The following is a 14,453-nucleotide window of genomic DNA, read 5'->3' as shown; positions in this document are numbered from 1 at the left end:
GTCACATCTCGGCGTGCCAAGTCGTCATTGTCTCCATGCTTTGTACCTGAGGTCGTCCTTGTCCCTTTTAATTATGAAAAAATATAGCACTGCAAAGAATAGACATTAGAGCAAAAAATAAAAGGTAAAAACTTTATGAGGAAGTTCCTCAAAAGTTTTTTTAGGAAGTTACTGAACTTGCCAAACTTATAAAATGCTTCCTCCCAGTATTCATGCCCCAAATTATTCGTTGGAAACTACACCTGGACTAGGTTGAGTGTTGGATGCCCAACAACAGGGGGCATGGATTAGACTCATACACTCATTTTTCTTGTGAGTTCCAGTCTGAAGTTGAAGTCTGACTCCCGCCACAATATTGTATAACTTCAACCTATGCTAATATATTTTATTTAATTACTTTTCAGACTGAGATTACTTATTCAAGGTATAATCAACAAATATATTATCCTGTGTTGGTATAGATTAAACTATAAAAAGCAGTATGTTAAATATTTTAAAAAAATAGTGCTGCCTCTACCTGCTACAATGCTTGAGGATGTAATTTTTTCCAGTATTATGATATATAGATATATATATATATATATATATAGAGAGAGAGAGAGAGAGAGAGAGAGAGAGAGAGAGAGAGAGAGTGTGTATAATATTTAGAGGGGCTGAAATACAAGTACTTTGGAGACCTATTTCACATTCTTGCTGATAACACCAGCAGTGGCAGCATAATGACAGGATGCTCAGTCGGAACACTGTTCAAGAGTCTACTTAACTCGCGTCAAAGAAATCTGCTGCCTGCTGCGCACGTTGTGAAGCTTTTTCACACTATGCTTTTATCTGCTGGCTCCAGTGGTGCTTTTTCCATATATTGAATGTTTTTTAAAGCTGTAAAAATGAGGCTCACTACACACAATACATGGTAAATGTAGCACTTTTCTAGACTTGATGAGCACTCAGAGCACTATACCTCACAGGTGTATTTGCCATTTGCCAAATCTCCCTCAAAGCAGTAAAAAGAGCTGAATTGTAAATGCACTCTTTATAATAATTGAAATACATAAAGCTGCAGGTTTAGGCATTATACTTTATGGCATATGATACATGTACAATTTTTTTTTTTCGACTGAGGATTCTAAAAAGAATTACTCCTCAAATGATGACTATGTATTAAAGTTTACTTATTAAATTGCCTTATAACTTTATTGCATATGTTCAATGTAAATGTAGACATTTAATGAAGGGTTTTCCATCAGGTTGAGTTAGCATGAATAAATCAAATCACTTGAGAGTGTGATTTGTGTGATTTGATTTGTGTGTTTAATGTGTATATTTACACTTTAACCTCATTTGATTGAAAAGCCCTCAAGTTATTTGATTTATTTAATTTCATTCCATTAACTCCACATGAAAGAGAACACTTCATTAAAAGTGACCCTTTACATTGACCTCATGTAATAACCAGGAGATTTAATATTTAATTGAAACACATGAAGTCAGTGGTTATGCGTTTCAATGTTTTGAGTTTAAATACCTTCTTGTTGTTAGTTTATTTTTAGATTCTGACTCTAAACCTGTGATTTTAGTCAACAAAGAAAAGATTCATCACATATATCTAACGTATAATGTTTTCCATGCATGTGCTGGCTCTTTATTTTAGCCACAGTGAAATACAGTAGAGAGATCAAAGGGAAAGCAAGGAGGGAGGAGGAAGAGGAGGAAGAAAGATCCCTCCTCCTCCTTGTGAAAGGAGAGAGCAGCAAGGGAAGGAGGGAGGAGGAATGAGGGAGAAGGGGGAGGGTAAACACACCAAGGCAGACAGAGCCATGTCTGACATCCTCGCTCAGTGAAAGAAGGGCTGATACAAAGCCTGGGCGACCGAGCAGAGGAGCGATAGAGGGAAGGAGGCAGGGAGGGAGGGCAGAGGTAATACATGCACACAACAAGAAAAGGGCTGAGAGAGATGCACAAGGGCGGCATCAGTTCTCGTGCAGCAGGAACAAAAAACATTGTGTTCGTGAATGGGAGCTGGTGGTGAGAGCAGTGAGGAAGCAGCAGCCAGTCTCCAGCCTCTCATCTGTGCCTGCAGCCTCATGATGAAGGGCTGCTCTTTGGGATCGGGAGGTTTCTGTGTTTTCAGGGAGATGTTGCAGGACCGGATTTGAACGTGCTGTTGTTTGTGATTGAACACAGTTGTGCGACGTGGAGGCTTCCTGTGGCTGCAGCTGCTGCTCTCGGTGCTGCTCCCCTCCCTGCTGCCTCCATGCTCCTGACAGGGAAGCAGGGCAGCATCATCATCACCATCAGCACCCAGATGCGGCGCCGCTGTATGGGAGGTTAATCCTGCACACACCAGCATGGGAGCCAAACAGATGAAATGGTAAGAGAGGATTTTATATAAATTGTTGTTTGAGCACTACAGGCTGCTGTTGTGTGTCTGTAATGAACGAGAGCATTCAGGATAGAGAGATTTGAGGCCTGAAGTCAACACACTACACATTTTATTCATCATGTTCATCAGCATCATGTGTCTGAGTGGTAGTGTTAAAACTAAATATCACCATAATAACCGACGGATCCTCATTCTGCAGGTTATTGTTCAGTGTTTACAGTGAGGTAGGTGTGGGTGTGTCCCTCTGTGTGTGTGTGTGAGCTGAGCTGCCATAGCTTTAGCAACCTCAATCTAACTTTCATCACCGGCTCTTCCATTTCATAATTCAGTGGGCGGGTTATGAATTTAACATTATTTTAGAATTATAAATACAAGATGTGTGGGGTTCTTTTTCCTTATTTTATTTTTCAGAAAAAAAAGGATGACGAATTTATTATTATTGATTACATGATTAGATTTACAATTTCTGCTGAATGAGGTGAAGCTGGATTTAGCTGTTACATTTATTGTCCAGTATTTTAGTTCAGTGGTTTTCCAACTGGGGATTAGGGCCTCTCCAAAGTAATAACATAAATCTGAAGGGATTTAAGATGATTCTAGTGGCGTGAAAGTTACGGTTCTTAAATTTGTGAACATTTTAAGACGTTTTAAGAAATTCAATTATGGGTGATTTACCTCTTTGGGGCAAAAACAGTTATTCAAATAAAACCAGCTGAGAAGTGCATTGGGGAGACTTTTCTTTGGTGGAGCTGCTAACAACTAGTACACGTCTGAAATGTCCCAACAAGACTCAAACCAATAAGCTGCTGAAGCACTGATTTAACTTTCAGCAATAAATTGTATATCTCACAAGATGTATGTATAAACAATACATGTGTATAAAAACGTAAAGTTAAATGTACAAAACTCTCCTCTGAAATAACATAAAAATGTGAAGTAGCATAAAACAGAAATACTTTAAGTACCTCAAAATTAAACTTAAGTACAGGGCTGGGGTAAATATATTTAATAACTTTCTGCTGCTGCTGATCGGATGATGTTAAACTGATGCACTGAAGCTCATCTCTCGCAAATCCCAGCGATTAATCTGCAGCTTAGCCCATATGTTCCAAATATATAAATATAGACTTTGTGCTCTGTTGGTGCCGCCGATCAACAAAGAGCATCTAAGATAAATGTGTTGTAGTTGAACTGGACCCGGAGACATGACAGAGGGTTTCTCAATGACATGATTAGTGGGAGGCCGCCTCTTTGTGAAGAACACTGAAGGACAATCACAGCAGCATCTGATAAGACTTTTTTTTTGTGTGTGTGACCTTTTGCAATGACTTTTTCAGAGGAGGTTCAAACTACCAGACGTTTCTCTGTGTGGTGATTGCAGCCTGAAAATGTCACATGATTAAACTAAAAAAAGTCCAAATTACAGGCCCCCAAATTATATATACTTTTCTTTCACCAAGCAGCAGCCTGAAGGCAATTTCCCCTTTCATTAGGTTCACTGTGAGTCCAGACTAAAATATCTCAACAGCTTTTCATAAGTGACCATGCATGCAATTTTTTCAGTTTTATTTACAAAAGAAGAGAGAGCAGTGAGGGAAACTGCTTCGTCACGTTTTTAAGGGGACTCGCAGACATGAAAAACATAACTTATACTAACAAATACACAAATAGCAGTAATGATGATACAATAAAGATGAACAAAGCAACACAAAGCAATAGGATAAATGATGAAAACTTGACCAAAACCACACCTACACACACTCAAGGCCTCTCCTGTGATCCCAAAGCAGACGCTCTACATCTCAGTCACAAGTGTCACTGACGTGGAATGAAATAAATGGTCGCTGCCAAACAAAGTAACATTCTGTCAAGTACTGACTTGACCTATAAATCAAACAAGAAGATCAATACAATGAAATGCTTTAAGAAACACAGTCGAGCTAAACAAGCAAACATGTGAAAGAAACAGATCTGAGTGAGTTCAGTGAATTATTCCAGTTCTATGATGTTTTTAAATGAAAATCACAGATTCTATTTACTTTAGGAATAAATGTAAAACAAAGAAAGGGTGTTCAGTATTTAAATAGAACTAAAAGTTGATTTCCCACAGAAAGGATAGTTAAAGTAAAAGTATTTGAAAACCATCATTAATGTTTAAAGTTATCAGACATGACACAATCATGTATAAGATAAAACAAATCAACAAATGTTACATGTACAGTTCATTTAAAAGATGCAAATGTGCTTCAGGGGTTATATAATACCACAATAATAAACTGATTGTATTATGACACTATGATACAATCTATAGCTTATGTGTTAATGAAAAATTTCAGAACCAATCCAATTTCGAGGTATGAAATATATGAACGTCCATAAGGGGATATGAAATATGCATTTGAAACAGAAGATAGGTGCATATTTAAATGAATATATATAGATATATATATCTATATATATTTATTTATTTCATACAGAGTCAATGTGAACATACAAGTGACAGATTATAGTTTTACTCTCTGTGGGGATATTAGCTTTTGCTGAGTAATGCTGTTGCGATCCCAATCTTGCATCCTGGCACATGTCTGGGAGGAACATGTCCAACCAGGCAAATCCCTCAGGACATTCATGGGTTTCTAAACGCACTTTTTATTCCACAGTTTAATCCACAGTTTGTTTTTCTCTTCTTATTTTAGCCCCAGGAGGAGAATCAGGCATTTGGTTGCTTTTCTCTCTCTCTCTCTCTCTTTGCTCGCACGCAGTTTAGATCGGTTTCCACAGACGCCGGCTTGTTTTCCCACGCAGACACAGAGGGAGAAAGACGCGCTGGCCTGTTAAAGCACCATGCATAATGCCATAGGTCACAGGTCACAGTAGCTGTATACTATTTCCACAAACAGATCAGATGGAAGACGACAGTCGGCCTGAACCTCGGGCTTCGAGCGATGCTCTGAGAAAACACACAAAACACAGTGTATTCATACAAGCTGCAGGAAATCCAGCCTTTCAGGAGCCACACAAACATTATGTTTTGAAATTATGGCTGAAGGGGGGGGGGGGACTATGTGAAGAATTTCCTGTTGGAAATTGACAGTGTTGCAAATTCCTGCCATCGCTGACTATTCTCTGAACAGGTTGTGGTTCGGGTCTGTCCTGTGTTTACGTTCATCTGAATATCTGTTAGTCTGTGATATGCTTTAAAAACAGTTACGGTTTAAATATTTAGCCCTGATAGGATTCATTGAATTATTTTTGGTGCTCTAGACGGGGAAGTTGTATATGTCCATTTTAATTCAGCTCGGCTTATTCATTGCTGCTCATTTGGCAGGAGAGTCAAACACACTGACTCCTGCCTGTGCCCACCATCTGTTTCAGTCTCAGCTCGGCCAGCCCTGCTCACTCCCCCAAAGAGGAGTATGTCATCACCCAGTTCAGTGACACCCTTAAAGAGGAGGCCGTCCACGATCAGGCCGAGGACCATGGGGACCCCCGAGAAGACAAATCTGAGCTGACAGAGAAGAAATCTGTCGCAGGTCGGTTGGATGCACGTCAGCTCTTGTGCAGTGAATCTGAACATCAGAAAAGAAATGAAGCTCCCTCGCCTCATGTCCTTATGTTCCTCTCTTTCCTCGCTTCCTCACAGAGGAGGTGTCCCTATGTGGATTGTGTCCCTCCCTCGGGCACAATGTGCAGGAGGAGGAGAAGTCCTGGGAGGAGCAGCTGGACGCCCACCAGGAGCATCTGGAGAAAGAGATGCAGGAGGCCAGGAGGATGGTGTTCCGCCTCCAGGTAAGTTCCTGGTGACAGAACACTTAAAAACCGAAACCACGTCGCTCAACACACAAACACAGAACGCACAAAGACTACAGGAACATCAGAGGACGGCAGCAGCTTTAATTTAGCATCAGTGAAATTATAACCTGGTTTCCAGTTTACTCTGATTAGCAGGATAGCGTATTCTCTTTATATTCTATTTCTATAATATATTGTTATGTGTTTGTGGAAATATTTGTAGATGAATGATGATGCTACTTTGAAGTAGAGACAGTTCAAGAAGACTTCCTGATACATGAGTGTTTTGCCACTGCCCCGCCCCTTTAAGAGACAAGTGAAAAGCCTAAAAACGGATAACAGCTGATTGGGGTCGGGTTAGAAACTTTCAAACATTTTGACCCTAAAATGTTTTTTTCCAAATCAGGACAAACAGGAGCTTGGTTTGAGATCCGTCTCAAACCAAGTTCCTGTGTCAGTCACACTGTCTCATGAGATCTGTCCACAAAGATGTCTCTGTCTCTCTGCTCTCACTGCTGTGCTGCTGACGTCACTTTCCAATGGATAAACAGAAATTTAAAGGGACTTATACACGGAGCTGTAAAACTCAAGATCTTAAAGCTCGTGGTTCTTTGCTTGATAATATCTTAAGTTGGTATTACTACTATATAACTATTCTTGGAGGGGAAAGAGAAAACTCACATGATCCTTTTTTATTGGTAAATAAGCTTGATTTTCATGACCTACATGAAACGTCTGTACGTGTTCAGAGACACAGGTTTTGAAAAGTAAATGCACTGTACAATATTTAAGAAAAGACGTTTGAGGTGGCCTGTACAGAAATAACTCTGTTTAAACCACTTGTCCAAACATACAACACGTCAACTTGTCTTTATCTGTTTCATTCTGAGTTTGTAGCCTGGTTCCAAACCTCTGAATCTCCACAATGCAGATTGTCTCAGTAATTCAAATGAGTCGAGTGAAACAAAATGAGAATTTTTTAATCAAGTGACCAGATAAATTAAATCAAACTCTTGGCAAATGAAATACAATATAGAGAATAACACTGCTGTCAGATAAATGAGCAAACAAACACCCACTAGCAAATGTCACCGAAAAATGTCCATTATTAATTAACAGACTCACAAAGATCTCTTTGATAAGTTTGGTAATTCTGATTGTTTATGAGGGGATGGTTTGATTTCTGTATGTGTGTGTGTGTGTGTGTGTGTGTGTGTGTGTTTGTGTGTGTAATGGAAGTGAGAGGATGAAGTCAGTGTATACTTCTGTTAGCTTTTCAATTTGATTTCAATCTGATTCAGTCGACTGAATTCACTGGATGGTTGTGCAGCCGAGTAAAAAGAACGACTGCATTTACGAATACAAACACACAAACATATATGAGGCTCCTCTACCATGAAAATTTAATTACGACTGCTTGCTATCTGTACTCTGTGTCTATATACAGTTTATATGTGCTTGTGTGTTTTTGTCCTCAGGCGCTGCTGCTGCACGGCTCCCTCCCTGAGGAGGACCAGGTTGGATCCTTGAGCTTCGGCGAGAACCGGGCGAATGCTGAGCAGCAGCTGGTACGGTGCCCTCTCTCTGCTGACTCGAGAAAAAACAACACTCTGCCTCGCCATTCTGTGTGTGAAGTGTCAGTGTCAGTCCGTCTGTTGTCATGAGCACGGCAGGCGTCACTCCGCCTGAGAGGACTGAAACCTTTGTCTGATTCGCGTTCCTCTCAAGAGGAGCACGGCTGAATCTCTCTAATCTGCTGGTGCTCTGTCGTGCAGGCCTGACGTCTCCTAGTGCATTCTGACATTTTTCCATCCTCTAATTATGTTCCCCGTACTCTCTCCCTGTGAAGGTTCTGATCCGCAGTCGTCTGGACCAAAGCGTGGAGGAGGCCCTTGATCTCAAGGTACAGTAAGTGAATGTGATCGGGTTTATAACAGAAGCGCTGCCCTGTGGGCAACGAATCCCTCTCTCTAATGTTTCTGTGCATTTGTGTGGCTTTCAGAGGGATCTCCTGAGACACAAACAGGAGGTGCGACACGTCCAGGCCATCAAGGTAAAGCTCTCACTCTAATATTGTCCTTTGTGTGCAATCTAAAATAGATTAAAGGATATAACTCTGACTCGTCCGCCTTCCTAAATTGATGATTCTGCAGTTTCTCTCTTGCACACCATCCATATTTGATCTCAGTACAAAGATGATAAAGTTGGGAGATGGGTGTGTTCTGTCCGTATTGCAGGTGGATGCAGTTGATCTGCATTCAGGTCTTCACCGGACGTTTCTTTGATCTCCTTCTCTGTCCCTCATTAGGATGCTCTGCAGCAGCGCCTGGCCGTGCAGGAGGACGCCGTCCTGCAGCTCAAGCAGGAACTGCTGAGATCCAACATGGCCAAAGATCAGCTGGAAGGGGAAAATGTGAGACAAGTGATGATTTCCGTTTGACACGATATAATATATGCCCTGCTTGACCTATGGATGCAGTGACAGGGCGGGAGAGCGCTCGTATATCACACTGATGTATCTGTTTGCAGGTGGAACTCAAACACAAGCTGAGCGAACAGAACAAATTGCTCAGTGAATATGAGGTATCGTTTTTTATTGTTTACACTTCAGTGCATTCCTGAGATGCAGACACGCACACAGAGATTTACGCCGTCCGTCTTTCGTGTCACAATTAGCAGCAGCTCGGGAGGAAGGAGAGAATACTGCAGCAGCAGCAACAAAAGCTGGAGGACGCTCAACATAAAGCACACGGAGTCAGCCTGGCACGGGTATGGAGCACGACACGTTTCAAGCATTTACTATTCATAGAGCGCTTCTCAAAACTTATGTCAGCAAATTGAAATCAGGGAGTTGCAAAATCAAACGTGAAATTGAATCAGCTGACAAAATGTATTATCCATTATCTGGATCAGGATAAATCAAGAAGAAAGACAATTTAACAATAATTAAGTTTGTTCTTTAATAAAACTACGATACATTAAGAGATTTATCTTTTGTGTCCACTCACTTGTGAAAACCCACCGTTAGTAGCCATGTTTTATTTTAGGATCCCCCTATCACTGCAACAGCTGTTTTCAGTTGTGTAGCAGGTGAGCATGTAGAGCAGTTTGTGTGGTAAAAGGTTGCAGTATACTCTTTTTGCATACCTACTTGACAATAACACTCGTGTTTGTATATAACATTTTTTTTAGGATAATTCCTAACTTAGCACCTCCTGTAGTTTATATAAATACAGATTGTAGTAGGTACTCTGGGACTACTTTCAGCTGTGGATTAATACACATTTGGTGCCCTAGGGAGTATTTTTGGCAGCAAAAGGGCCTGTGAGAGTTAAAGTAAAAATAAACTACAGTACATGTATTAATCATAATGAAGAGAAAGACTGTAAAACAGAAAACAGGGTTTAAATTGGTTTTACCACCTCTATTTTTTATGAGTCTTCTCCACATTGCTTATTTAGCATTTATTTATGCAGTGTCATCTGTTTTACAGTCATTCAGGAGTGAAAGTGGTGGGTACAGTAACTCAGTGGCTTCAACATCTCCTCCATCATTCCAACACACTGCACCGGTTTGTAACCTTCTTTATTTCAACCTGTTTATCAGTAAACACTTATGTTCAGTTTGATATTTTAATTTTGATCTTATTGTATGGAAGAAATGCTGAATTAATTCAAAGATTCTCTGAATAGAGAAGACATATGTTTTCAAAATGTTGACTTGAAATTCTATATTGCAATAATACTGCATTAGGTAAAAATAACAATATGCTAAGTTAGATTTATTATAAGATTAGTCTTTTTTGCCGTACAAAGACAAAATGATGAAAAATAAAATTAAAACTGAAATAAGTCATAAATGTAACTGCCTATTAAACTTGAATGCATGAGTCTAAAATCTGATTTATTATCTCATGAGTTTGACAATGAGTGTTTTTATTTAATTTATTTGTATACGTCTCTTTGTGTATTGACATCGATATCTTCCTTTGTATCAAACAAATCGACATTTATAGAAAGTGTGTGACCCTAAGGAGTGTGTGTCCGCAGGGAGACGAGCTGCAGCTGGTGAGGGAGGCTCTCCGTAGTTTGAGGGACAGTTTTTCCGGCCACGATCCCCAACATCACACCCTGGACACTCTGGAGCAGGGCATGTCCAGCCTCATGGAACGATTACACACCTTTGACACGCAGCGCAGACAGGACAGAGGGGTAAACACAGACACACAACACAGCTACACATGTCACCTGATGGATGATGAGTCAACAACGATGAAATCTGTCAGCCTGACGTGACTTACTGATTCTTCTTCTAGGAGGAATTCAAATCACCGGGACGCAGAGCCAACCCGACAGACCGGGAGTCCTGGCCGATGAGCTCGAGTGAGACAAACAAATTCCTTGTTTTGTTTAGGATTTGTCATCGTCCCAACATTTCCACAAGAGCTGCTAAATCTTTGTACAGAGAATACCTCATTGGCAGTGGGGCTGGAGGCATTTTCAGAATCTGATTGTGGAAAACTAAATTTGATGTGTTTTGTAATTATTTCCAGAAATGGCGCACTCACACAGCAGCCCGGGGTTGGATTCCACCGTTTCAACCAAAGTGCTCTACTTCACCGATCGCTCGCTCACTCCGTTTCTGATCAACATCCCAAAAAGGTGAAAACAGGGTTTATTTGACAGTGTTATTGTTTGATCCCTCACCGGAGATGCTTCGGCGGCTGTGCTGGTTAAATGTTTATCCTTAGAGCGGCCTAATGCGTCTGTGGGTGGTTGTGTGTACAGACCATGACTGACAGCGTGTGTTCACAGGCTGGGCGAGGTGACACTGCGAGATTTCAAGGCCGCTGTGGACAGACAAGGCAGTTTCAGATACCACTTCAAGGCCCTTGACCCGGAGTTTGGCACAGTGAAAGAGGAGGTAGGTGTCGGAGCACTTCATTTCACATTAGCTTCAACATGATTGTAAAATGTCAGGTTAAGACTAAGACATGCTAGTAATAGCTTTGTCTGTTCTGTACTTCAAAACACGGCGAGGTGACTTAGTTTCATCCCAGAGAATTTGGTAACACTGAGCAGCTATTTTCAGTTCCCCATGTGGACCTCTGTGCTGTTCAGTGGATGAGTCTCTCTTGGATGTGTTAATGCTTGATGTTGCCTCTTCAGGTTTTCCAGGACGGAGCAGTCGTGCCTGGCTGGGAGGGGAAGATCGTGGCGTGGGTGGAGGAGGACCACGGAGAGCGGAGGTAGAGCCCGAAAACGAGAGAGCACCGCAGCAAACCTCAGTTGTTCCCACTGGACCAGAAAAACAAATACTCCTGATGCCATAAGAAACAGTAACACAATTAACTGGGACCAAAAGAGACGAATACAATTTCAGTGTAAAACAATGTTTTAAAAATGAATGTTTCATAATGAAGAATTTGACTTGAATTTCACATTGGATACTTTTGTTTATTTAATTTTTTAAATAATGCGTATCAGCCACTGTTTGCAGCTCATACATTAATACGGGGGACTAAAAGTTAACAATCAGTAAACTTGAATCTCTGAATTATATAAAAAGAAATGTGATTTACAAAAAATAACATGGGATGAGCTTAAAAAAAAAGAAGAAGCTGTTATCAGTGCTGATTTTTCACACGTTCCAGATTGCCAAACAGTGATGTTGTTGTTTCCCCATCCATTGTGATGTTTTAATAAAGGCAAATTACTGCACGGATCATTCTGTCAGTTATTCCCCCGGCGTGATGCACTGACACCGTACACCAGCTCCTAACCACTACACACCGCGACTTGTACACCCACACATTAATAAACAAAACCCACAGACTGTCATTCAAGTCAATTAATGGGTTTTGGGCTGAGAATTAAATTTGCTGCTGCAGATCAACCCACACAGTGAAATACAGTATTTGTTACAGAAAAAATTTCAACATACTATGAAAGAACCAGGTTAGAGAGCAGCTTTTGTTTTCGCTTTGCCAAAAAGGTAAATTCATTTTTAGGTATATTCAGTGTCAGGATTCACTCGTTAAGCTTCACAGCTTCCTCAGCCGATTGCAAGCAGGACTGATCATTTCTTCTACGCTTCTCTGTCAATCAAATCAAACGATCACAGAACATCCACCTTCACCGCAAGCTGTCGTTTCTTCTTGTTAAAGACGGCAGACGCAGTGTCTTCATCCACAGCTACTGGGAATTCCAGGAGCAAATAGCAAACATCCTCCACTTCCAATAACACGTCCTCCTGCAGAAGAAAATACATTCAGCACTTCACAGCAGCAGGAACAGGCCAGTTGTGTATTTTTAATGACATCCAACTAGGCTCTGACACACACCGGATTCTAAAGGGGTTCGTTATAACGTTGTACAGGGGAGTGTGTTTCCGCTAACCTTGGAAATCCTCAGCTGGCATTCTGACATGGAGTGAACCTTTGGCAGCTCCACTGTCAGCTCCACGCTGCGAGGAACCCCCGCTGTATCAGTTTTCACCTCCAGTCGGTGCCTTGGCTTCTGAGGCTGCACAGAAGTGCTGGAGATGACCTGGATGAGATCCTTCTTCTTGTTCTCCACGGGCTTGCAGATAATTTGGGCAGCCGGCTCGTCGTCTTGTTGCTCCGAGCGCAGGGAGGCGATCTGCTGCAGGAGGGAAGCCGGGGTTTGACTGGCTGTAAAAAAAAACAAGAGTGCTCAGGATTGTTAGAAACAGTGCTGCAGGGTAAAACTTGATGCCCCTGCAGCAGTATCAGAAAACAGTTACAACTTGAATGAGGGTGTGGGAGTTATTGCTCTACCTGTGTCGGGTTGTTTGGAGGTGTTGGTGGGCCACTGCTGAAATCCAAGGCGGCGGTTCAGGTCACCTTGACTACTTTGTGGGCTACATGTGATGACAGTGTACTGCTGAGATAACCTCAACCCATGCTGCTGCTGGGCAAAGGTCAGGGCCAGGGTATACAAATCTGATTTGTCCTTCTTATCTGTTTCCAGCACTGCAGGGTTTAAGGCCACATCCAACACAGTGTACAAGTCTGAGGAGGAAACACATCCAATTCATCAGCAACAGTAGTTTTCTCATTTACGTCATGAAACACGTGACCCAATTATTTAGCCTGTGCCGCAACACAGCTGGGTCATTCACCTTGACTTTCACTTGTGCCTGTTTCCAGTTTTCCTGAACATAAAGGTAATGGCTTGCTGGGATCCTGAGGCGCCGGCACACGTTTCCAGCTGCATATGTTGAGATACAATAACCCCTTGTTCGGCTCCTGTGGAGGACAAAGATTAGCTGTCTGTAAGAAACCTGATCTCTAACCTATAACAGGATACAGGTATGACAGCCTCACCGTGTGTGGGGAAAGTCAAATGTTTTGTATTTTAAGGGTCGGCAGTTGAGCTGGAAGGAATAATTAAGTGGACAGATAGAATATTAAATGGAAACAACTTTAATAATTTAAAAATTTTACTCAAATGTTCAAGTAAAAATCAGCTAAAAAATGACAGAGTCTAACCTCTGAGAGTGTGTGATGATTCGCCCTTTTACCTTCTTACTGACCAAATAATATGTAGATTAATCAACTGTAGATCCATGGGAGTCATTATATGAGGACTTGATTGTCACTTTGGACACCTTCATTTAACTACACAATTATAACACATTCTGGTGCCTATAGTAATTGGCATATTTTCAGGGATGAACTCGGGGACATGACGTGTTTCGGGTCCTTGACTTGTGTCCAAGTGGCGGTCATGTCCATCAAAAATCAATAATCATTTACTTTGTGCCTCATCTTAACTTGCGTTTAAAATATTTATTCGGAAAAAAAGAAATAAAGGTCCTGAACTTCCTCATGAGGCCACAGAACCTGCTGGGTCCAGGTTTGACTTTAACACCTGTTCACACCGGGCCCTGATTAACGGGACACAACTGAGCTCCCCCACCGGCTCTGACGTCACGTGACCGGCGTGAGGCGCAAATGTATCATACGAACTTTTTTTAAACATCTGTGGAGAAACTCTAAGAAGTTCACAGTGAACTCACCAGCATCTCAGAGCACAGACACGAGTCGAGCTCCGGCGGGCAGCTGAACCCGGCGCCCTCCTCCAGCTGAGTCTGGATGAGCTTGCGATAAGCTGCGGGGTCACTGGTGGACAGCTCGTCCATCATGGACCACAGCTGGGACACCTGCTGCAGGAGATCCTCTTTGCAACCGGCCGAGGACATCTTCACAGTAACAGGGACACACTCATAGATCTATGGACACACTCAAGTCGTGTCC

At 41.7% G+C, this 14,453-nt stretch overlaps 2 protein-coding genes across 2 annotated transcripts; one reads left to right on the top strand and one right to left on the bottom strand.

Moving 5' to 3' along the window:
* Window positions 1-1,770: 1,770 nt before the first annotated feature.
* On the top strand, window positions 1,771-11,892 carry dixdc1a (DIX domain containing 1a). The gene is made up of 16 exons (XM_062386847.1): window positions 1,771-1,914; window positions 2,182-2,368; window positions 5,756-5,913; window positions 6,024-6,169; window positions 7,651-7,740; window positions 8,022-8,075; window positions 8,175-8,225; window positions 8,481-8,585; window positions 8,702-8,755; window positions 8,849-8,941; window positions 9,666-9,743; window positions 10,222-10,383; window positions 10,488-10,554; window positions 10,725-10,833; window positions 10,987-11,095; window positions 11,341-11,892. Exons 2-16 carry the CDS (start codon window positions 2,346-2,348, stop codon window positions 11,422-11,424), a joined length of 1,383 nt encoding a protein of 460 aa, XP_062242831.1. The 5' UTR covers window positions 1,771-1,914; window positions 2,182-2,345; the 3' UTR covers window positions 11,425-11,892.
* Window positions 11,608-14,453, bottom strand: pih1d2 (PIH1 domain containing 2). Its single transcript, XM_062386848.1, has 5 exons — window positions 14,216-14,453; window positions 13,316-13,442; window positions 12,972-13,205; window positions 12,571-12,845; window positions 11,608-12,424 (listed from the first exon to the last, which is right to left on the bottom strand). The coding sequence occupies exons 1-5, from the start codon at window positions 14,396-14,398 to the stop codon at window positions 12,290-12,292; spliced, it is 954 nt and encodes a 317-aa protein (XP_062242832.1). The 5' UTR covers window positions 14,399-14,453; the 3' UTR covers window positions 11,608-12,289.

Source organism: Platichthys flesus, chromosome 4 (genome assembly GCF_949316205.1).
Source record: "Platichthys flesus chromosome 4, fPlaFle2.1, whole genome shotgun sequence".
Classification (NCBI taxonomy): Eukaryota; Metazoa; Chordata; class Actinopteri; order Pleuronectiformes; family Pleuronectidae; genus Platichthys; species Platichthys flesus.
The sequence above is the reverse complement of the archived record's forward strand: the minus strand, read 5'-3'. Positions and strand labels throughout refer to the sequence as shown.